A 24,848-nucleotide genomic window follows, 5' to 3' on the forward strand; every position below is an offset into this window, starting at 1 on the left:
CCACTCATTCAGAGAGCTTAATCAACAGTGTTATGAAAATAACAAGAGAGAAAATGGCTACAGAGCTTAATGTAAACCTACCTCTACAGTAAAGGTATCTTTGGTAGACTCATAAGTAACATTGAGAGTTAAAAGATGTCCATGAAATGAGGCGCCGTGAGGTAGAATAGTTCGTGGAACAGAGTAAAAGTCCTTGAAAAAGACAGCAAGTCAAACGAATCAGATATGCAGCATCACTGTCGAACACTTCAAAACTGCACAGCCACCACACGGAGCCTAGTCGTGGGTGGTGCGGCTGCATCAGGAAGAGAGGCTTACCTCTATAGTGACCACATAGCGCTCTGCCAGAAGCAGCAACCTCTCGATGATGACGAGTTTCGTGGATCTATGGATTAAAACAATTTTTTAAAACATATTTGAACGGCTGACGTGATCTCAGTTACAGTCTGTTTCATCAATCCCAGCCAGCACTCCCTGGTCAAAGACTGAAATTTGCAAAGCCTACCCTTCCCTTTCGCCCACGAAAGAGATCGTTCGACCCGGTCACAGGTACAGGGCACAGAGGAAACAAGGGAGGAGAAGCCTGGCCCTCCCCACACGTCCTTTCCTGCCCTTTTCTTCCTTCTTTTTCTTTTTAAGCGGCTGTGTCACAGGTCGAGGGCCTGGGTCTCTAGGCTGATTTGTCCATCAATCCACCAGGAATGAAAAATCAGCAAGTTTGACTCTCATAATCTTACAACTAGAATATGCTGCATAATTCTATAAATGCAGGGGATCAGACAAAGTTCGAAACTGCTTGAAAATTAGAAGACAAATGGGGAAATATTTCACAAAGAAGAGTTGCTATTTTTCTTTTAAAGTATTTTTTATTTTTCCGTTATAGGTGATGTACAATATTGCATTCATTCCAGGTGTACAACCCAGTGATTAGACATTTCTTTCTCTTACAAAGTGGTCACCCTAATAAAACCAGCACCCGCCTGGCACCAAACACAATCATTACAACATTACTGACCTGTACTTTATATCCCCACAATTATCCTGTAACTACCGATTTATACTTCTTAATGCCCTCACCTTTTTCACCCACCTCCCTAACTCTCCTCCCATCTGGCAACCATCAAAATGTTCTCTTCATCTATTCTGTTTCTATTCGGCTTGTTTGTTTGTTCTGACTTTTAGACTTCACATGGAAGTGAAATCACACGGCACTGTCATTCTCTGCTGTATCTCACTCAGCACAGTACCCTCTAGGTTCACATGGTTGCAGATGGCAAAATTTCATTCTTTTTATGGCCGCATCATAGTCCACTGTATGTAAACACCACTTGTTCCTTATCCACTCATTTACTGATGAACACTTGGGTTACTATTTGTTTAAATCAGGCTAAGAATGAGGAGAAAAGGGAGACTAAACAATTGTACATCTGTGGACATTCTGTATAGTTCAAACTTAAAATATGAATTTATAATCCTAAAGGTTTTCAAAGTAATTAAGAAATCAACAGATATCAGGAGACACAAGCATCTCTGGGACAGGAAATACACAGCAAGGGAGCACAGAGCCCTAACAGACTCTGAAAAGAGACCCGAGGACTCTTCTGGTCAGACTTATAAAATCCTACTTTCATCTGAAATATAGTCGGCCCAACAACTGTGGATCAAAATAATTACCCCCCCCCCCCCCACAGTTCCAAAGCAACATTTGAATCTGCCATGAGCTGAGCGCAACACTGAACCCACAGGAATGAAGCGGTGTAGAGGCACCCCCCCCGCCACAGCCTGTATGCGAAGACAGGCTAAGGCTACACCATTTTATAAAAGACTTGCACAGCCTTGGATTCTGGGCTGTGTGTGTATGTGTCCTAGAATCAGGACACAAAGAGATGGGTACAAAGAGATGACAAACAGGACTTCAGCTTATATAGTCACAGCTCATGTTTTATTAAAGAGAATGCTACATGTGTTCACACTGAGAGATGAAAAAATCCAAATCCCTTTAATAATGTGCTAATGTCCAGAAAGTATAGGTATTTCAAATAGGCATATTTCTAAAACTTAAAAGAGGTGCTACCATTTTCTAACACTTGATTAGCAGTGTTGGAAATTTGAAAAGAGATGGTTCAACACATTTAACAGAATTCTAAATTCCTTCATTCTATGAGCAGGAACCAGCAAAATCTGATACCCAGATGGAAAATGCTTAGGAAATCACTAGGTACTAAGAGTGAATTGTTGACTGCGCTATTTTACTGATGCCCCAATAATGAATCAAATCACAGACAGCACTGCAACACGCTGTACAGATGAGAGAAAAACTCCTGTGCCCACAAGATGGAACAATCATAGTCACTAACAAGTTTTTTCAAAACTAGCAGGGCAAGATAAAAACAATGTCCTGGTTCAATTCAATTTTGACACTATACATTCTTACTAACTCTGTTTAAAGTTTATAATAAGAATATTTAAAAACTATTATGTGGTTGTGCTTTGGAGTCAATTATGAAATGATTTAGAATAAAAGCACTTAGTAAAAAAAAAAGCACACTTATTTAAAGAAGTACGGAAATTCCAATCCAATAGTTCATAGATGCATTTCTATTCTGATTTGTCAGACAATAAACTATTAAGAACCTAGGTCACAGAGATGGATTACATCCTATATTAGGAATTCTTAATACACATCTTTAATGAAAGTCTATTTGAGATATACTTCCAAGAATGCGGGAATGCAAAAGTCATGTGAAGTGTTCCTCTCAGATATGATCACCTCTGTCATTTTAAAAAAGAAGTTCTAGAGGGTTGAATTTTATTGGCGTCTTTCATATCAATAAAGCATCACTACACAGTACTCAATTCATTTTTAAAAAGGTAACAAAGACTGTGAGCAAGGATTCCATTTCTAAAAGAAGGCTTTAAAAAGAAAAGGAGCCCTGGCTGGCATAGCTCAGTGGATTGAGTGTGGGCTGCGAACCAAAGGGTCACAGGTTCGATTCCCAGTCAGGGCACATGCCTGGGTTGTGGGCCAGGTCCCCAGTGGGGACCATGTGAGAGGCAACCACACATTAATGATTCTCTCTCTCTCCCCCTCCCTTCCCCTCTCTAAAAAGAAATAAATAAAATCTTTGAGAAAAAAAATAAAAGAAGTAAAAAGAAAAGAAATATTCCTAACTGTAAATAAAAATAAACACACACATACAGTCAGTCTAGGAGTTGAGGAAGACTGCGGGAGGACCATCACTAGAGGGCAGCAGAGTGACATGCAGAGACTTCTTTGAGCACCTGCTGACGTTTCATGGGTATCATTGATTTGGGTGGATTTGGGACGGCATACTAGCAATGAAAGGCTCATAAAACCTCACAAAAATGTTCTAGTTATTTCAGTCTAACATTTCTAAATGTTCATCTATTCTACTTACTATATCAAAGAGTACAGCAAACACTGAGCTCAGAGTTCACTGACAATATTTGAAAACATAAACACAGCAATGTGATTGAGAGACAATGCCAATTCAGTTTTAATGCAAGTATTTTGGCCCCGGCCAGGTGGCTCTGTTGGTTAAGCATCATCCCACACACTAAAAGGTTGTGGTTTGATTCCCGGTAGGGCACATACCTAGGTTGTGGAAGGCAACTGATCTATGATTCTCCATTTCTCTCTTTCTCTCCCCCTTTTCCTTTCTCTAAAATTAATAAAAACATATCACTGGGTGAGGGAAAATAATAAAGTAAAAAAGTCAAATATCTTGGGATAAAGTTCTCATTAAAAATTATTTTGAAAAATAATTTTACGTAAAAATATTTTAACTATGATTATATTATACTATACAATTTTAATCAATCATCATCTTCAACTTCATTTTGCTTATGCTATTAATGCCCTGGATTTAACTATTCAAGGAGAAAATTTACAAGACGTCTAAGTAAGTAATTATTTCAAACTTAAAAAATTACTCTTGTAAGAGGGGCAGAGCCAGCAGCAGAGCGGGGTTGGGCAGGAAGGATCCACCGGACCCACCCTGGCACGCAACCCTGGCGTGCTGGCAGCCATGGGCGGATCCCAGGTGTGGAGAAGCAGGTGGACCCACTGAGGGCGCAAGGCGGTAGACTCACTGAGGGCTGACCGAGGTCACGCATTCAAGTGCAGATAAACTGGTGAAGGAGCGAGCGGTGAGAGAGACCTCACAGGCCCCAGTGGCAGGAAGCGGAAAAGGGGACCGCCATTGTCCCTCTCTGACCCCGCCCCCACATACAGCATCACAAACCAGCGACCTGGGTGGCTCTGCCCTGGTGAACACCTAAGGCTCCGCTCCTCATACTTAACAGGCATGAACAGATCAAAACATGGCTCAAGAACAACTCAGAGCTTCAGAGCCAATAAATCTAAGTGACGAAGAAATAGCCAAACTTTCAGATGCATGGTTCAAAACACTGGTGATCAGGGTGCTCACAGAACTGGTTGATTTTAGTCACAAATTAGAGGAATGTATGAAGTCTAAACTAATTGAAATGAAGGAAAATGCACAGGGAACAAATAGTGATGGAAAGGAAACTGGGACTCAAATTAAGGGAGTGGACCAGAAGGAAGAAAAAAATGACCAAACAGAAAAGGATGAAGAAACAAGAATTCAAAAAAATGAGGAGAGGCTTAGAAACCTTCAGGACATCTTTAAACGTTCCAACATCTGAATTACAGGGGTACCAGAAGGGGAAGAGGTACAGCCATGAGTGGAAACTTATTTGAACAAATAATAAAGGAGAACTGCCCCAATCTGGCAAAGGAAATAGACTCCCAGGAAATCCAGGAAGCTCAGAGAGTCCCAAAGAAGTTGAACCCAAGAAGGAACACACCAAGGCACATCATCATTACATTAGCCAAGATTAAAATGAAGGAGAGAATCCTAGAAGCAGCAAGAGATAAGGGGACAGTCACCTAACAAAGGAGTTCCCATCTGACTGTCAGTGGATTTCTCAAAAGAGACCTTACAGGTAAGAAGGGGCTGGAAAGAAGGATTCCAGACCATGAAATCCAAAGACCTACAACCAAGCTTGCTCTATCCAGCAAAGCTTTCATTTGGAATGGAAGGGCAGATAAAGTGCTTCTCAGATAAGATCAAATTCAAAGAGTTCATCATCACCAAGCCCTTATTATATGAAATGTTAAAGGGACTTACCTAAGAAAAAGAAGATAAAAAAGATGAGTAGTGAAAGGACAGCAAACTCACAGTTATTAACAACCACACCTAAAACAAAAGCAAACTAAGACGACAGCTAGATCAGGAGCAGAACCATAGAAATGAAGATCACATGGAGGGTTAGCAACAGGGGAGTGGGAGAAGGAGAAGGGGGGAGAAGGTACAGAAAATAAGTAGCATAGATGGTAGGTAGAAAATAGATGGGGGGAGGGCAAGATTAGTAAGGGGGATATAGAATCTAAAGAACTTGAGACACGTGGTCATGAACTAAAGGGGGGGAATGGTGGGGAAGGGGGTGTGCACGGTGGAGGGGAATGAAGGGGGGAACAGAACAACTGTAATGGCATAATCAATAAAATATATTTAAAAAAAGAAAAAGAAAAAATTACTCTTCATGCAATGATTATATCATTATTCCATCATAGTAGAGAAGATTACTATTATGCAGAGTAAAAGTTTCATGAATCAAAAAAAACCGCACAACTTATCTACTAGGTAGAGGGGTAAGAGCAGAGCAATACTTGGATGGTTATGATGATGACCTTCGAATCTTCTAAAGAGACACAAAACTGGGATATACAGTGGGAAACATAATTTCCCAGGACATGACTATTTGCAAAAGTTATGAAGTAAAATGAGGAAATCAAAATGGAGAGATCTCCACAGGGGGGTAAAAAGAGGCCAATTATTTTTTAAACTGATACATATTTAAATATTGTACATTTGTAGTCACTTCTGCAATCTCTTACCTATATGGAGACTGAACTGATGTTGCTACAGTCGGCATGGCAGTCGCTGTAAGCATTTTTGTTGCTCTGGTCACAGCATGTGTTAGAGTAGGGCCACCAAGTGCTGAACTGGCTGCCTATGAGATAAGAAATAATTCTTTATCAAGGTTTCTCCAGCTCGGCTCTATTGACATTTTGGGCTGGACACATTTTTGTTGTGAAAGACTGTCCTGGGCACTGCAGGATGTTTAACAGCATCCCTGACCCCTACTCACAACCAGTAGGTGCCAGTAGGACCCCTCTAACTGTGACAACCAAGAAAGTCTCGAGTCATTGCCAAGTGATCTGTGGGAAGTGAAATAACCCCAGTCGAGAACTACTGTTCTATTTAAGTAACACACAGGACCTCATTTAGGGGCACTTGAGTACTTTAAATGCTTTTATGGAGACTTATTTGGACTTGTACATCTGCTGAAATCCTACACAGATTCCAGCACATATTCATCACCAAAATGTCTAACTCATTAACATTTGGGGGCAGTAGCATTTTGTTTTTGAAATACTCTTTATTAGACATAAAACAAGCACTAATTAAGAAGGAAAATAAATATTTAATGCTTTCACCACATGTTGGAAATAAAGTGTTACGTGTAAGACAGTTGTAAACAGCAGGCTTCTAATGGACAAAGACAACTGACATCACCGTACCTAGTGTCCTACTGTGGCCTTTAATAGCATTTATAATAAAAACTAGGTGCAACGTGGGAAGGGATAGGCAAAAAAGCAGGTGCTTGTATAAAATTCCTGGACCAGAAAGTGAAAACGAGAAAAACAATCTTTTGGAAATGTGGAACATAGAGGAGACCTGTTTTCTTAAGATAGAAATGTAGAGAAGACCTGTTTTCTTTCTATTTTAAGAAAACAGGTTCCTATACCCTCAAAGAGGGGTGGGTAAGGCAGAGAAGAGGGGCAGTGGTGGGAGAAGAAACATCTCCTGCAAAGTAGGAGATGGCTCAGCTCTATACTGGGCCATTGAGGCAAACGCCTATTCCCTACATTACAGTATGGTACTATTCACAAATTCTTCAATAGGATCCAGCCACAAAGATGAACATTATACATGATCTCAAAATATAAAAATTTAAAAGAAAAAACCCAAAACATTTACTTAAAAAAACCAGTTAAAAATTGCTACTCACTTCTAATCTTGTGTAGCAATCAGCAATGAATTTCTTATGTAACGATACAGAATCCTAAAAGATATATATGGAAATAAAATTAGTCTGGCATTAAGCTGTAATCTTTAAGGACAAATGTCAAAATAAAGAAGCCAATTTTCAGGCATGCCAACTTATAAATAAAAAATATATAATTTTCTGTCTTTATGTGTTTGAGGACCTTCTTCCCATAGACACCCACCTTCTTTAACCTGGGGTTTAGATTAATGTAACTGTAGTTTATGATTAACTGAATAGCTTCATTTGCAATTTCTTCATCAGGTGATTCCATGGCTATTTTCCAAATGAAATCCATTCCTATCAATTCCAGTTTTTCTACATACTGTTCAAAAGAAAACAAATTATTATACAGTACGCCAAGGTCACAAAGTTACAACCATTTTCAGTTACACTGTAAGTTCCCACCTCTTTAATTTAATATGAATTAAGGCTGCAAAAATCAAGCTATATGAGAATGCTATTGTACCGATACGTAACTTTAACACAAAAACCAAACAACAGCAGAAACACTAGGCCACTTGATGTGAAGATTTTTTCCCTAGGCACCCCTACACCCACACTAGACATCCACCCGAATGAACTACCTATGTAGAAATAGCGCTGGTGTGAGACGGGTGCCATCTTCAGGAGCTTTTCTTCAAAAGGAAATGAAGTTAAGCTAGAAGTAGCTACTAATCCTTGGAGCTCAATTCAGTCTTCCCAAGAGCTTAAAAGATTCTGTAAGAACACTTACCATCCAGGAAACAAGGTCAAGAACAGTCTTGGAAAATAAGAGTTATGCTTTTGCCTTTCTTTTTAAAGGTGCACATGTAAATTTAAATAATAGCTGTATACATTCTACAGATCAGGGGTGTTAAATTCATTTTCACCAGGGACCACATCAGCCTCACAGTTGCCTTCAAAGGGTCGAAATAATTTTAGGACTTTATAAATGTAACTACTCCTTAACTGTTAAGAAGTTGAAATTACACTCGGCCCTTTGAAGGCAGCTGGGAAGCTGATGTGGCCCTGAGTGAAAATGAGCATGACGCACCTGCTAGAGATCATTTTTTGCTTCATTGTCTGCTCTTAAATTTTTTTCCCCCAAATCAATGCCACTGTGATCCCAAAAGTGAAGATTTTGTTACTTTTTTAGGAACATGCGGATTGATCTGAGGAGTGGGAAGGTAAACAGAACTACCTTACTTGGCGTTTACCTAGTCACAGGAGCTGCTGGCTGCCCCTGAGATTAGCAAGAGCAGAGGCATTTGGGAAGTCAGTTATCATCAATGCAGAAAACCTTATCATCAATGCAGAAAAATTTTAGAATAAGTCATGTTTTATCTCGATAACACACTTCTGCAGAATGTCAAGTTTTACTAGATTATCTAAGCCAGATTTGAGAGTAGTGTACTTACCAACTGAGCCCCTTGTCTTTTCAATCGATGGTCACAGAGATTCACGTTTTCAAAAAAAGTTTTAAATAAGTTAAAACCTGAAAGTATAGAATCAGATAAGTTCACATGCTGTGAATAATGCAGATAATCAATGAAAACACTCAAAGCATCTCAAGTGCTAAAATGAAAATGCTCAGGACAAAACAGCTGCAAATCTTTAAGGCCTTGGATTAGGCAATGGCTTGTTAGATATGGTGCCAAAAGCACAAGTAACAAAAGAAGCGTAGATAAACTGGACTAAACCAAATGAAAAACTTCTGTGCTTCAAAGGACTATGCAAAAAGTGAAAAGACAACCCACAGAACAGCACAAAAAAATTGCAAATAATCATATTTCTGACAAGGAGCGAGCATGCAGAATATATAAAGAACTCTTACAATGCAACAATAAAAAGACAAATAATCTAATTAAATGGGCAAAAGATGTGAAAAGGTATTTATCCAAAGAATATATATAAATGGCTATTAAGCACATGAACAGATAGTCAATATCATTAATCTTCAGGGAAATGCAAATCAATACCACATGACTCTACCTCACACCCACTAGGATGTGTAAAGAAACAAATACAGACTAGCACGGTCTGTACTGGTGAGGATGTGGTGAAAATCAAATTCTCACACTCTGCCAATGGGATTATAAAATCCCACACTGCACAGCAATTTGGTAGTTCCTCAAATGCTAATTATCTGATACAGCGATTTCACTCCCAGGCATATGTCTAATAGAAATGAAACCTGTGTTCACAAAACTTGTACATGAATGTCTGTAGCAGCATGATTAGTAATAGTCAAAAAGTTGATAACGACCCAAATATCCATCAACCGATAAATGGATAAACAAAATGTGGTATAGTCTCACAGTGGAATATTATTTGGCCTAACTGGAATGAAGAATATGCTACAACATGGGTGAACCTTGAAAACATTATGTCTCAGCATAATAAAAAAAGCCAGATACATACTGTACAATTCCTTTTATATGATATGAAATGTTTAGATTAGGCTAATCCATAAAGATAGAACATGGATTGGAGATTGGGGGTAGGGGAGAACAAGGAGCAACTGCTAATGAGTACAGGATTTCTTTGGGGTGATTAAATGTCCTGGGATTAGAAAGTGGTGAAGGTTGAACAACTTTGTGAATATACTAAAAGCCACTCATAGTACACTTTCAAAAAAGTGAATTTTATAGTATATAAATTATATCTCGATGAAAAGTTTTCAATTACAAGAAACACCTAAAAGGAAGATTTCTATACTTGGATAAATTTAAGTGAATCACTTTTGTACTAAGTAACTTCAAGAAAAGGCAGTGTGATAATTTGAGTTATCAGGTCATATAATTAAAAAATTATTGTAAGATAACATTTATATAAAAAGAAATTTAGCTGTGTATCTAAAGATCACAGAGATATTCCGAACAGTTTGGCTGCTTTTGAGACACTGGCTTAGAAGGAGAAAAAAAATTTTTTTTAAAGAACTAAAAAAATGAATTTATGTTTTTTCCTACCATTCATAGTGATTTCATATGACTCCAATTTAAGAATTTTCTCTTTGAAGAGCTGCTGCTGAACGTCACTCTCGAGATCATGTTGCCCTTTTGTAAACCATTCAAAACACATCTGTGGATCAAGACAAATATGACCCTGTAACTAAAATTCATGTCAAGAAAATTATGTATTCTGCATTGGGGCAGTAAAGATAAATTATTTTTAATTCTTCAAAAACTTACACTGCCAAAATACCACTCAAAACTGAAATGCTTACAACTCTAGATTAAATAAAGCATTAAATTACCAGCAATCTTTCCCACAGATAATGAAAATACATACTCATACTTTGAATTTTATACGTACTTGGGTTTTCCCACAAACATTTATTAATAAGCCTTACTGTGTGCCAGGCACTGTGCTAAGCGCTAACACATATTTGGTCCTTTCAACAATTCCATGAGGTAATTAATATTATTCCATAAAATAAGAGGAAAAAACAGCGATTCGCTGCTAGTAAATGTTGAACCAGGTATTGGTTTAACCCATTTTCAGCTGTTTAATTACGGCCCTAAAGATCCATCTTCTTCGGTGTTTCTGGGGTGCGACATTATTACAGGAGCTCTGTTGTCTCTTGGTAAAACTTAAAATCAGTTTCGTGTGACGGGGGGAAAAGAAACTAAAAGATACACTGAGAATTACTTAGTTGTACTTAAACTGGCTGATTTTGGTTTTACACAGAATGGTATCATAATTACTGAAGTACTCACACTTTTATTTGTATCTTGGAAAAAATACATATAAGTAAATATTTTTCCAGCACTTGCCTAGGCTTATTAATATAAATGTAAGCTTAGTAAACTGAAAAATGTTTAGAACCGAAGATGTAAGACACACACAGAACGTGAAATATTAAATCCTGCTTTTGTCTCACTTTGTCCACAGTACCATCTGCTTACCTCTCTATCTAACTCACAGACATCCTGGCCAGTCACAAGACACTCCCAGATTTCCTTGGCACGATTCCAGCCCAGATACAGAGTAGCTTCTTGCAAGAAAAATGCCAGAAATTTTAGATGGGCCTCTAAATACTGCAAAAAGAGATGATAATTATTTAACTCCAGGCATTCACATCTAAAAGCAAAATTAAAACAAAACAAATACCCAAAACTGTAAAATACGAAAGAGAAATAATTTTATCTAATCCCTTTTCATGTAATTTAGGGTAAAGTCATGTGAGAAATCTGTTTACAAGTTGATAGTACAATGTAGTAGAAACTACATCAAATCTATTACAAATTCAGCTGAACTTCAGATGACAATAAATAAAATATAATTTCATCAATCTCAAAGTAAAACACCCCAAACTCACTAGTGAGTTAAGATTTCTTTCTACTTAAAAAAAAAATACTACTAGCCCTGGCTGGTGCAGCTCAGTAGATTGAGCGTGGGCCTGAGAACCAGAGGATCTCAGTTCAATTCCCAGTCAGGGCACATGCCTGCGCTGCAGGCCAGTTCCCATCAGGGACACACCAGAGGCAACCACACATTGATATTTCTCTCCCTCTCTCCTTCCCTTCCCCTCTAAAGATAAATAAATAAAATCTTAAAAAAAATACTACTACTAATCATTTGATTTAAAAACAGAAACAACTATGCACAGAATTGATAATTAGCATTTCATGTCAAAGTAAAAAAAAAAGATGTTTATTTTTGCTACTTTATCATATGCAGGTCTTAGGTAATTTACCCACAAATATCAATTTTTTAAACTTTTATTTTGAAATGACTGTAGTAAAGATGCAAAACTATTCCACTGCCCTGGCTGGGATGCTCAACTGGCTGAAACGTCATCCTGTACACCAAGGTTGTCATGTGATGCCCAGTCCAAACATGTAACTAGGTTGTGGGTTTGACTCCTGGCTGGGGAGTGCACAGGAGTCAACTGATCGGTGTTTCTCTTCCTCTCTCTCCTGACTCTCTTCCTCTCTCTCTGAAAGCAAAAACTATATCCTCGGGTGAGGATTAAAAAAAAGTTGTTCCATCACTATAAAGATACCTTATGCTACCTCTTCATAGTTATTTACATCTAGTATGTATCATCTTAGTAATTCAAGCGCAAAAAGTCCAAACAAATGTGCAAATCCTGAACCAAAAGCACAGGCCAGTACCTCTCGGTATGTGTAGCGGCCATCCACCAGTGTCACGCCAGTTAAACCTCCAGGTCCAGCCACGGTTGCTGCGAGGCGATGACAAGCTATCAAACTTCCCGTTACCAATTTCACTATTTCAAAGTTTTTCTTCAAGTCTTGAATAATGCTCTTGGCAAAAACAACAAAAAACAAAAATGGCATGAAAATTTATAGCTATTGTGTCATTTTAATATGAACTTCTGTGTTCCTATGTAGTCCAAGTGAGTGATAGCAAATAGGATTTCTTCACTCACATTTCTTACATAAAACTAAATAAAAGCAATCTGGTATGTACATTTACTAAGGAATTAATAAAATTCTTTGCTAAAGTTAGCTTCTAAAAGAGATTTTTTTTAAGTAATAACCCTTTTAACAAAATGATTTTACTTCTTTTGTACCTCTCATCACTCTTCCCAAGTGTATCACGCCGAGGAAGTTCTAGTTCCTTAATCACACTTATCTTTTTGCAATATAAAATAAGTCTTCTCAAACAAATTTCAAAAACACTTTTAAAAACTGTCTTAATTATGTCAATATTTTAAGGAAATAAAAAGAAAATCAAGGTTATAGAAAAAGAAAGTTTCCACAGAAAAGAGGAATGATACTTAAACTAAAAATTATTAAATAATACAAATGAGTTACAGTAATAATCATAAAATGTAAAACGGTGACTATAAGACGCAGCAATCTTAATTACGTTTTATTATTATAAAATGTTACCTAGATAATTGTGTAACAGTCAGATATGGCTATTCTATCCTCTTACCTTGTCTTGCTTCTGATAGGTTTGTTTTATAAATGAGCGGGTGATTTCGTGGAGCTGACGCAAGGCTGGCACCACCCATACAAACTGAGGATTATTAAGATGAGATGACTAGAGTTGAAAAGAAGTTACATTAATTAAATTTAGAAATAAATGGCAGACATAATTTATTAGCTATGAAAGATTTTCAAGTCAATTAGGCTTCATTGTTGCACATTCTACGATACTCCTGCTCACACTGCTCATTTACAGCTTATCTCCATGCACTCATAATTCAGTCTTCAATTTCTTATTCTGCATGCAATTTCCTAAGGCCAAGAACTGCAAACAGGAGTGGGTGTGAAGTGACAGCAAATGTACAGGGTACATCAGCAAAAAACAGACAAGGAATTAGCAACTTCAGAGGATAGATTAAGTAGCACAGGCTGCCAGGACACGTTGACAAAATAAATGAATGGCAATAGCTTAACTAGGATAAGCTGAACTGGCTGATAAGTAAAATGATATAAAAACTTATATGATTAAGATACCAATAATATGATCAAGACACTGATAGTGATCTAAATATTAAATATTCACAATCTGCTTGTATTTCTGAGTTAAAACAATTTTATAAGAAATTTTTTTACTAATTATTACAGCCACTTTATACTCATACTTTAAATTTTTCAAAACACTTTCAAATGTACTATTTCTGAAACCGCTACCGGACAATCCAGATTTTCGCAGTGCATATCTGAAAAGCCTGATGTTCATCTTTAAAAAAAGAACTGCTTTTTAATAAATAGCATCTTCCAGCTATGAGATTTCATTATAAAGTTTGTAAGAGGATCAGTTTAAACACCATTAATCAAGTGATCAATGAAGTCTAAAACAACTGAGTAAAAGTTTAAATCCTGAACACTTATTTTAAAGGTGAGATTTTGTTTTTTTGTAAAGTCTTTGTAAAGTCTTGCTTCTTCAAGTCTTTCTATAAGGTAAATACCCCTCTGAGGTGACACATACTTTTGATGTCCTTTGTAGAAAAACATCCTACTAATGTGTAAATGTGAGAATATGTAAATGTGAGAACACTACTGCTGAAAACAATACTGGCTTTCCTAAAGACTAGCCAATCAATCTACCAATACCATATTTCCTGGATTCTAAGATACAGGTTTATAAATTTGAAGTTCTGAAATTGATGCTTTTTACAACTATGCCAAAAGAAATGTACTAGCCTCTAGGTGCAGGAGTAAAGTTATGTTATAGCTGTCCTTACCTAAGTATGTGCAAACTTAGCTGTGTCACTTGGTATAGGAAACACCAACCTAGGAAGGCTCTTTAATTTAAATTTAGATCACTGATTTGTTACTTAAATACTGTCAAAAAGATTATAATGTGAAAGTGACTAGCCTGTCATGTCTGCCAATTCAGTTAAAAGCAAAGAAAACTGCCAGTGGTCTCAGACTCCTAAAGCATTTTTCAAAGATGGGAATTTGGTGTGATAAACTCATATACCCTGTGAAGTGCTGCACCACTCAGCACTAAACATCTCTGTCTAAAGGTGAGCCTTAATTTCAGAGAAGTTGTTTAACATGTAGTATGCACAATTTAATGATTAAAGGCAGCATGAGTTTTATGAGAAAGGGCAAGGACACAAAACTACACAATCTTCAACATGCCTCAAAATTATAGCCAGTCTTAAAGGTTCCAGAGAGATCAAGAACACTGGGATAATAATGAAAAGTAGCATGCCGCAGTGAAGCTGTGCACACTGGTCCAAAAAGAGCTGAGATAATCCCTGAATGCAAATCCAAACAAATGTATGGTAAAATTAAAACATAGTTTCTTTTTTACTTCTTTATAAACTTATTAAATCTAGCATCTTAGAATCAGAGAAATAAGGTATATACATGGTGGGGAAAAGTAGGTTTACAGTTGTAATACACATAAATAAAATAATAAATAATAATAGCAGAATAAAGTATTTTGCATACTCAGCAACTGTAAATCTACTTTTGCCCCACTCTGTAATAAAGGCCAACTCTTTGCAAGACTAGCCAGAATATTTCTGCTAAAATATAAAAGTTGCAAAATGACAGGAATTAAAACTCTAAGGCTTAGGGCCAAACTTATACCTTCTGAAAAAATGACAAACATAAGGATATAAATATAAACCCTTTAGCAAATAATTTGACATATTAAAAAGTATCATTATGACCAATTAAGTCAATTATGATTAGAATATTTTTTGACATTAAAAATTGTCCTTTGAAGCTAGCTTACTATCAAAATGAATGGAAAGAAACAGATAAAATTGGAATTTAAAACGTATTTCTGATATGGCCATTCTATAGTTTAGCAGATAGGACAGATATGATTTATTCTACCATATCTATGACATCTGTTAAGTTACAAGAAAAATTTAAGTTACTCTTTCTCCACTCATAAAAGAGGTAGAAACTAAGGTGGACAATTAAAATGAACATATCTGATAACATCAAAGGATGGAGCTGCGGTTTCATGAGTAGGAGTTAATGGTATGTCCAAATTAGACTCCTGCCAGGAGACGAAGCCTCAGAGGTCACCCGGTTCAGCCTACGAGTCCACGCCTCAATTGTCCTTAGTCGTTTCTGTTAAACAACTAGTCTCCTAGTGTTTCTAGTATGAGGAACGCAGGAGGCAGTGCTCTCTAGTTCAGGCTGTTCTCACTATCACTGACCTATCACAGTGAAACATGCCATCCCATAACGTCTTAGGAGCTATAAAAAGTTGAGTTGAATAAAACTTCTCTATAACAATCCTCCCAATACCTCAAGAAACTTTAATATTCTTTCTTGAGTTCTCTCTTCTCAAAGCTGCACACCCCCACTTGCTCATCTGTCTTGTTTACCCAGACGTAGCAACTGATCTAGAATCAGAGTAAAAATTTTTACACAGGAGGACATTTTTAAAAAAGTATTTCCTCCTGTGCTAACCGCATTACTGTGAGAATGTACTGAGGACATCTTGCTACTTTCACTTTCAGTTATGTGATTTGGCAGATAGAGGCCGCTCCACTACAGGTAAGGATTTCAGTGAACTTGTGAGTGAAAGGGAGGAAGGGAGAAGAGGGGGAACAACATTCACTGAAAGGCTGCCAGGCACTGAACGAGCCGGCCTTAAGATAATCACTTAAGGAATATGAGGACACCACTAACTGAATAAATACGATTTTTTTTGATTTAGTAATTTGTTTTGGATGAGTACATTTCAACTTTTTAATTGAAAGAGAAAAGTGAAATAAGATGGAGGGGGTTGGGGTGGACAGTGGAGAGTATAAAGGAAGCAAAGGAAAGAGGACCAAGGAAGCCAAGGGTATCCTGACAGAATCTACAGAAATAATGTTAAGCAATAAAGGCTGGAATTTCTGAACACAACAGTGGAACTTGGGAATTTTAAGTGTCAAAAGCAGAGGGATAGGGAATCAGCTGGGGGAACAGAGGTAGCTGAGGGTGGGAGGGGAGTAAGAGGTGGGTGATCTTGTCTTACCCTTTGCTTAGTTTCTGTGTAGCCTGGCAGGGAGACATAATCCCCAAGTCAGCCCACCTTGCTGCCTGGCAGGAAAGGGCATAGCATAGAAAAACACCTTTAGTGGCAGTATATAATTCACCCCCCTGCCTGGAGTCATATCCAGGGGGCTCAGATCTTCCCACTGCCCCCCTTCAGCCACGAGTACTTTAAAAGAATATCTGCAAAAGCACTTAGTCAACTGAAAAGTGCTATATAAATATGCAAGATATTATTATTTGGAATGAAATAATGATGCATCAGAATTTCTTTACTGGGAGCAGTGGGAAATAAAAGGAAGAATATTCCTTTCAAGACTCACAAAATGACTCCAAAATTCTCCCTGTTACTTTTTGAGCTTTGTTATGAAACAACGTTCTGGAATGAAGTGACTGCGAAGAGAAGCAATAAAGATGTGGTGATGGTACTGGCTAGAAAAGCTAAGTAGTGCTCAGCTGCAACAAAGAAGGGACAGAGGTTGGGAAGGATTTTCTGCTTTTCAAAGTCATTTTCCTGGAGGTGGGGAGAAGTCCCTTCAGCTCTGACCTTCCTTATCCATAAAGAAATGTATCTGTTACTAAGAAGAAAAGATCATTCCTTCTATAAATAGCCTTTTCCTCTTACTATTGAAGGATCTAAACTTCTTAACTCTGGATGAGTTTCAATCATAAAGACAGATGCTGCTAAATTATCTGAATCACTGAACTGAGAAAGCTGGAAAATTTCAAATTGCATCTGAGGAGAAAGAGAGCAATGTTGTTGAATTGAAGGAGTAATTCCTCATAACCTGAGCATTAACAGCTCCACTTTGTGAACAATTTTTAAAATTTCTAAAGCTAGATAATATGTGAAAAACTTACTTGATTAAATATCAGTGTCAGAAGTATAACACAAGTTCTTAAAAGTCCACTGAATCACCAAAGCCTATTAACAAGCTGAGAGTCTCTGAATATACCAATGACAGCTAACAGTAGTCAAGATCTTTAAATACCTCCTAGTGAAAGCCAAGAAAAGTGACTCACCAGTGAAATTACTAAGCCATTAGCCATTTACCACCACCTTTTAAGTTAACAGTGAAGTTAAATCCCTCTTGCCGCTGGGCTTTAGTCAGTCTGGGCAACCCGAGGGCCCACGTGGGAGAAAACGGCTCCTCTGAGCAGGGTATTACATCATGGATGCAGGTCCCAGGGAGGGGACACTGTGATCAGCCCTCTCAGAGCAGAGACCTGACCTCTGAGGACAGCAGCAATAGGACAGCAACAATGATCACTGGTTCCTCTGCTAACCACCCTTTCAAAGGACGGTCCAGAAGCCCACCAGAACCTGCAGGCCACAGCCCTGAAGGTTGGGGCTTGCACAGGGCCAGCTCCCCCTGTACTCACTACCTGAGCCTACCTCCTTCTGAAATGGAGCCCCAGCAGCAGGCACTCACCCATTAGCTGTTTGCCTAAGAGGAATTACTTTAGGAACACCTCTGAATTAAGCACCTAAAAAAACGATCATGTGCCAGCCCCAAAGGAATCCCTTTTTTTTAATTTTAATTTTTTTTTAAAATTTCAGAGCAAGGCAGGGAAGGAGAGAGAAAGAGACATCAGTTTGTTGTTCCACTTATTTATGTATTCATTGATTCTTGTATGTGCCCTGACTGGGGATTGAACCTGTAACCTTGGTGTATCAGGGCCATAATCTAACCAACTGAGCTACCTGGCCAGGGCTCTTTCTCTCTTTCTTCCTTCTTTCTCTATGAAGGTTCCCTCATTTCTCTCTTATGGGAGAAAAACGGGCATAATATTTACTTAGAATCCACTATACTTATTAAAGTTATATTTTGGAATTAATTTAAAAAAGAAAGACTAAGTTGAATTTCTTATAATTTTATGAAAATAACATAAGATAACACAATAAAACTACTCTGAAAGTGATTCTAGGTTTTTCCCCCTTTGAAAATCAATGACTTCCCAAGCTTTAGGTAATAAAGCATAGGCCATAAATACTTAAACAGCAGTTTGTACTGCGCATTAGTCTAAGAAACACAAAAACCTATCTTTAAATTGTGATGTAATTTATTAAAAGAATTATTAAATTACTATACCTTTTAATTGGTTCCACCTACAAATTCTTACCTTGAATCCATCCTTCTTTTTTTCCAAACCTGACCATTCTCCAGGCTGAAAAATTATTTTAAGAGATATATAAGTGACTTGGTAAAAGCAGTACTTACTATGTCCCGATCTTGGACTCTAGAACTCCCAGAAGACATTTAGTTTAAATTACATAATAGGAGAGGAAAATTATTTGGCTCTAATTACTCCAACAGTACTATTGTTCTAACAACAAAACTGGACCAAAGGCAAACCAACCCTTTTAATATCTTCTATGCACTTGATGATGTAGCTCCTCTTGATTGCTTCTTTCACCGCATAGGCATCACTAAGGATTGTCAGGTGTTCATCCAAGGCTTGCTGAATAAGGCTACTGGGCAGGGTTGGAAGATGAGCCAGTTCCCAGAGCACATCTAACACCTACAATAACAACACATGAGGTGAGCCAGCCAATACATAAATAAAACTGCTGTAAGTATTTGTAGCTAGAATTCATTTGATTCCCCTGCCTTTCCAGAAGTGGTCTCAAAGCGAGCTTCCCGGCCTATTCGTCCAATCAGGCTTAACAGCTTCTGCCTTACTCTATCGCTCTCAGTCTCCCAGCTCTGCAGGACAGGAAAGATGAGAATTAGTGCACTGTGTGTGGTGTCCCCAAACGGGCAGAATATGCAAAACTTTAAACTTCAGCCAAAAGAAAAGGTTAATAAACTAAGAAGAATACATTTAAACACTACTAATTTAGAGTGAAAGGGACCTCAAAATAAGTTAATAGAAAAATTTTAAATAAGGATGTTTGAATGGACGTACCTTCTGAATGAGAACAAACAAATGATTCAGCTGGTCGGAATTAAACTTGACAGCTGCAGCAGCAATAATAGTGTGAATGTTCTCGATCACCGTAGATGATTGTCCTGACTAGAAAGGAGACATCAGGAGAAAGTTAAGTCTTGGAACTTGGGGAAACCTAAGTCCTCTCCCTGGCAATTTATAGAAGTAAACAGTAACAAAAACAAATTCATTCTAGTCTACTCAGCATTCACTTGCACAATACATTGGTGAGACTACATGAAACAACCATTATTAATGGTTACCAGTTAGCTGTTTAAATTACTAACAGGATTAAAAATACAGGGTGAAAAGGAGATGAGAATCAATTTCTCAATCTGACAGTCTTTCAAGAGGGGAACAAAATATTTTTAACTGGCTAAAAAAATAAACTGATTACATTACAGGACAAACATACTTCTGGTATTTCATATATGAGCTTGATGGCCTCAGTTGTGAGTTTTACCTGCCTCATTTTTTATTTTGCTCACAGATACTTTATGATTTCAATTAATGGTTATTTGTCCCATGAACAGTAAGTCTCTGCTTCAGAGATGAATACCCCACGGTCAACCTTGTGACTGAAATTCACTTTAAACTTTAATCACAACTGTCATGTCTCACTATTCACCATGTGAGAGACTTAAAAGACAGGACTTCTAAAAAATCAATTATGTAAGAATTTGTTCAATATCTACTATACATATACATTCATTGAATGTACTAGGGATATACAATATATATATATCATGGTCTCTAGTCTTCAATCTGTGTGGAGTCAAAACTTACAAAACAAATTTTATAATGGTATTCAACTAAGGTAAAGACACGGGAAGAAAAATTCACAGGACCCAGGAATGTTTTTTTTCAGTCTTATACCTAAACTTTCTATGTTCTGCTCTGTAATGCCAGGCTGGGAGCCTGCAAATCACATTTCCCCTGGCAGCTGCGCTCCCATTATGTTCTAGCAATGCGAGGCACTGCTGGGGGGTGAGCAGGCAGGAGGAAGAAAGAAGTGTTTCTGGTTTATGCTCAGAGACTGGATACAGGTGATGGCATTTCATGGGATTCGGGAAGCCCTGGCGGCAGTGTCACCTCTCTGACAGGTTCAGCACGGGCAGTGAAAGGAACTTCCAAAAGCAGCTTCCTTTCCCTGGAGTTGATTCCCCTTTTTCCAGGTGGCTGTTGCAGCACTCATACTTTTTCCCTCTTTTGCTTTTCCATCCTAGTGACACCTTTGCAAACAATGCCCTGGTTTTCAATTCCCCTTGGAGGGCCTAACACAGTTTCTGTTTCCTGACTAGATTGTGACTGATACAGTGATTAAGTAGATATTGCCCGGGTGAGCTCCAGGCTTCTTTCTGGCTTAGCAACTAAATGAAGAATAATATCATCACTGAAAACAGACTGGAAAATGACTAGGTTTGGACATGCTGAATTTGAGATGCCTATATAACAAAGGTAAATGTGTAAGTTATGCATTTAGGTGTAATGCCCTGGAGCTCCAAGAAGTCTGAATTAGAGATGTAATTCTGAGAGTGAGCAGCATCCAAATGTGTTGAAGCCACAAAAGTATATGAAACTGACTAATGAAGGCTTACAGAGTGAAACAGAGGCTAAAGACTAAGGCTTGAAATAAACTCCTATTTACGAGAGAGAAGACAGTAAGGGAGCAAAAGGGGACTTAAGAAAGAATGACAGAAATGTGGGAAAATAAACTATTAACAAAGTGGAGGAAAAAGAAAATGAAGGGTATACTTGACTGTCACAGATGCTGAGAGTTTGGTAAGGTAAGATCTACAAACTCAGTAAATATTACTATAATTTACATTTAATAGAATTAAATGGGGAAAACTTATTAATGAAAACTGGTAAGCAATGTGGTTAAAAGAACACTGGAATGATAAGCAAAAGACATACGTATTCCTAGCTCCGCCACTAACTGCTATCTAGCCCATGATGGGACTTCCATTTTTAATCTCACAAATCAGAAGACTAACTCGATCAGTAGTTTCACACCTCATGAGTAGAAGGATCCTTCTTATATACGCAATCTTAATAGAGACTCCAAGCTGTGAGACAAATTTCAGAGGAGCTGCTGTGGTTCAAGCAAGACCAAAGTTCCATTTTCCTGCTCACTCTCCTTCCTCTTCATGACAAAAATGTCAGAAAAAGCCAAAAATAGGTCTAATCAACTTACCTGTATCTTCCAAATTTTAGTGAGTTCATCTAAAGACAATTTACTGCCCAAGAGTTCGATAATTCCCTTTATACGGTCACAGTACTGTGCTTGGTCAATGTTACCTAAGGGAAGACACACCAGAGGGGCGGGCAGATACGGTGAACAATGACTTTCTAAATATGATCCTAGTAATTCAAAGCAATAGTAACATTCTACAAGATCATTCAAAGGCTAACACAAAGCAACATTTTTTTAACTTTGTACAAAAATATATTTGTAAGTTATGTGTTAGGTAATATTTTTTTAAAGCAACTTACCTTCCAGTGCAATAGACAGAACTGAGTTTTCAACTAGCCAATCTAACAATCTGTCTGTATCTATAGCATTCTTCACAGATTTGGATAAAGTGCTATCTTCTATTAGTTTGGTTACCTAGAAAAATAGGATTATTGTGACTGAAACTAATACAAATTATGCATAATCAAAATCTTCACATAAACATATTCTGTGACTTTCACAGTGTTACAATATCATCTGATAATTAGCTACAGCGTATCCAAGGCCAGTTATTAGACGTTAACAGACGACTTGTGACATCACTTTTAAAAAGTATGGAGCCATTCTTACAGCTCATACTTCCTGGGCCACTACTGTCTGGCTCAGAAATAAGCATTTGACTCAAATTTCAATGAAGGCATGTCCTCCAAATTCTATACTTGGGACCAGAGAGAAAGCGCCAGTCCCTCCAGGGTGATGGGAGCGATCCATGGCCATGATGTCTACCATATGAAAGATGTCACTCTGCCAGCAGAGGAAGAACATGCTCAGAAAAGCAGAGCTAAGCCTTGGAAGAGTCTTGGATGTGGTGTGGTCTCACATTCTACTTTTTCCTGCCCCTCACATGGTTTGGCCAGTCAATCCTTCATTCATGTGAAATAGCCCAGCTTTCTTCCATGAAACTTCTCTAGCCTAAGATGATTTATGATAAGCTTATCTCACTTGCAGTCCAGATTCCTAATTAATACAAAACTGAAGGAAAAACACTGGAATTATAACAACTGTATTGGTTCCCTTTGCCATCCACCAAAACCAACTATGCTCATGTAAAGTTTGGGAAGTTATAGAAAATTATTTCCATTTTGTTTAGATCATCACAGTTGCAGTCACTTTGGTTTTGTCCCACCCCAGTTAGAAGACTTGGCTTAAGTAAACACATATCTAAAATAAAATAAAACAAAATAAAATAAAAGAAACTATACCTTTAAAGTAAAAAATAAATATCAAATAAATATGTGCCAAGGAATTATGTTCTTGGAAATTTCACAAAAGCACTAAATATTCCAAACATTTCAGAGAATAGATTTTGATTGTAATATAAAAAGATCACTTTATTAACAGACAATTATAAACATATACAGCATTTTACATACGATCATATTTCTTTTCTCTATAATTATGAGAAATTATTCTTCTTTATATCCCAGCATTTTTATATTAATTATCACAAGTTTGGGGAGAACTCAAAGTGTTTGTGCTTTAAGTCTTCTAGAAACAAATGGAAAACTTACCTCTTTGAGGGAATTCATTTTGGCGCTAAAATGTGGTGATTTCAGCATGCGCAGCAGGATGTCCAGTCGCAGGTCATCTACAACGGTCACCAGATCCGGCTGGAAGCGCATGCAAAGTAACTTAATGGCAGACAAGAGCTCAGGGATGCTAACCAATCTCTTTGAATAAAAACACATACATGCACACAAAAACAAAAAAGAAAACATGAAAACATCTTGATTCCAATTCTTACACACACACAAGAATTACAGGACATTTTCAATAATGATGGTCTGTCTGGTGGCGTCTGATGCTTCGCGTGGTCAATTATCTACATTTTGCTTCTAAACATGGGTGAGCAAAGGAAAGGACAGGGTCCTGTCAGAAATTCAAGGCAGACAAATAAATCATGTTAAATTTACATGTTAAAATTGCTTTAAACAACTTTGGGTAAACTTTTGGTATTAAATTATTTTAAAGCTTCTTCACTGCTATACAAATTATAACATTATCCAAACCACCATGTTAGTAAAATTCTGAGTATCACTGAGAACCACATATTCATTCTGTTGACTGAGGTAACATCAACTACTGGTGCTTCAGAAAGAAGCATCTTTCGGTTAGAAAATTCCAAATTAATTTGATGTGAGTTATGTGGGACCAGAATCTGAAGAACGATGGTGTGTGAACTGGCCCCGAGTCCTGGCACCGCTTCCATGGAGCAATAGGCCCTGGGCCCCCCTGCCAGAGACAGCGCTCACCTTGTCTTTGAGGTCCTTTTCCTCCACACTCCGCACATCCTGGATTGTAGTGTGGATGACCGGATCGAGCATGGGCTGCGGAAAAAAAAGTGCTACTTTAATAAAAAGTCCTGAATCTGTCCTAAAATTAGCGAGGAGATGCTTCATTCACATTTCACAGAGAAGAGAGTGCAATTCCAGTAGCAGAGCTGCCACTAAATCACTAATACTCTTCCCAGTAAAGTTTTAACTGACTCTGTGCCTTAGCTTCTTCAATGTCATATGGGTGCAACCCTTACAATTACTATCTTATAAGGATGATTTTAAAGAGCAACCAAAGGCACATGGACTAGCTTTTAAACATTAAGCATGAGTATGTATTATTTTTTAGTAAGGTAAATATATTGCACTTGATTTAAAAAAATGAATATAAGCACAGACCATAAAACATGCTGTTTCATGCACTGCTTTTGCATGCTGATAAAATGGGGGCCATAGGTGAGACTCATACAACACATTGCTCTAGGCTGGTAGTATAATCAGGCAACTAAACAGAATGTGAGAAGGAGTCAAATATTAGCTAGACATAAATAATCACTTTCATCGAAGTAAGATGATTTTTAAAAGTTATCTAGAGATGAGAGAAGACGAACACTATTTAGCTGTCAAAGCCAAGAGGACATTAGCAATGAATTAAAATGACATCACAGGCAATTAACCAAATAGAGTATCTTCAACTACACTTAGAGCTGATTGTACAGTGAGGACTGAGGGCTGTTAGGGTAAAGGCAAGTCACACTGCTCTTGCAGCACGTGCCAGCCCTGGCTTCTCACTCCGACTCCGAGAGAGGCATGATTGTCATCACCATTTTAGAG

The 24,848-nt window shown here is 37.7% G+C and overlaps 2 protein-coding genes across 3 annotated transcripts in view; one reads left to right on the forward strand and one right to left on the reverse strand.

Annotated features, from left to right (window-relative positions):
• The window catches only part of USP24 (ubiquitin specific peptidase 24), a 136,857-nt gene that overhangs the window by 65,299 nt on the left and 46,710 nt on the right, over positions 1–24,848 (reverse strand). For both annotated transcript variants that reach the window (XM_037161426.2, XM_037161418.2), the window contains exons 9-26: positions 23,994–24,068; positions 23,253–23,411; positions 22,002–22,116; positions 21,703–21,806; positions 19,485–19,592; positions 19,187–19,282; positions 18,936–19,097; positions 18,699–18,743; positions 13,048–13,155; positions 12,261–12,410; positions 11,049–11,180; positions 10,110–10,221; positions 8,559–8,635; positions 7,343–7,483; positions 7,123–7,176; positions 5,945–6,060; positions 319–385; positions 82–192 (exon numbers count right to left, since the gene is read on the reverse strand). In XM_037161426.2, the coding sequence (XP_037017321.2) occupies positions 82–192; positions 319–385; positions 5,945–6,060; positions 7,123–7,176; positions 7,343–7,483; positions 8,559–8,635; positions 10,110–10,221; positions 11,049–11,180; positions 12,261–12,410; positions 13,048–13,155; positions 18,699–18,743; positions 18,936–19,097; positions 19,187–19,282; positions 19,485–19,592; positions 21,703–21,806; positions 22,002–22,116; positions 23,253–23,411; positions 23,994–24,068 (1,932 nt within the window). The remainder of the gene's footprint in view (positions 1–81; positions 193–318; positions 386–5,944; positions 6,061–7,122; positions 7,177–7,342; positions 7,484–8,558; positions 8,636–10,109; positions 10,222–11,048; positions 11,181–12,260; positions 12,411–13,047; positions 13,156–18,698; positions 18,744–18,935; positions 19,098–19,186; positions 19,283–19,484; positions 19,593–21,702; positions 21,807–22,001; positions 22,117–23,252; positions 23,412–23,993; positions 24,069–24,848) is intronic.
• LOC128625883 (nascent polypeptide-associated complex subunit alpha, muscle-specific form-like) overlaps positions 1–24,848 on the forward strand; it is an 86,453-nt gene that overhangs the window by 970 nt on the left and 60,635 nt on the right. The window lies entirely within an intron of this gene.

Source organism: Artibeus jamaicensis, unplaced genomic scaffold, assembly GCF_021234435.1.
Source record: "Artibeus jamaicensis isolate MK-2021 breed Jamaican fruit bat unplaced genomic scaffold, CSHL_Jam_final scaffold_1019, whole genome shotgun sequence".
NCBI classification, from domain to species: Eukaryota; Metazoa; Chordata; class Mammalia; order Chiroptera; family Phyllostomidae; genus Artibeus; species Artibeus jamaicensis.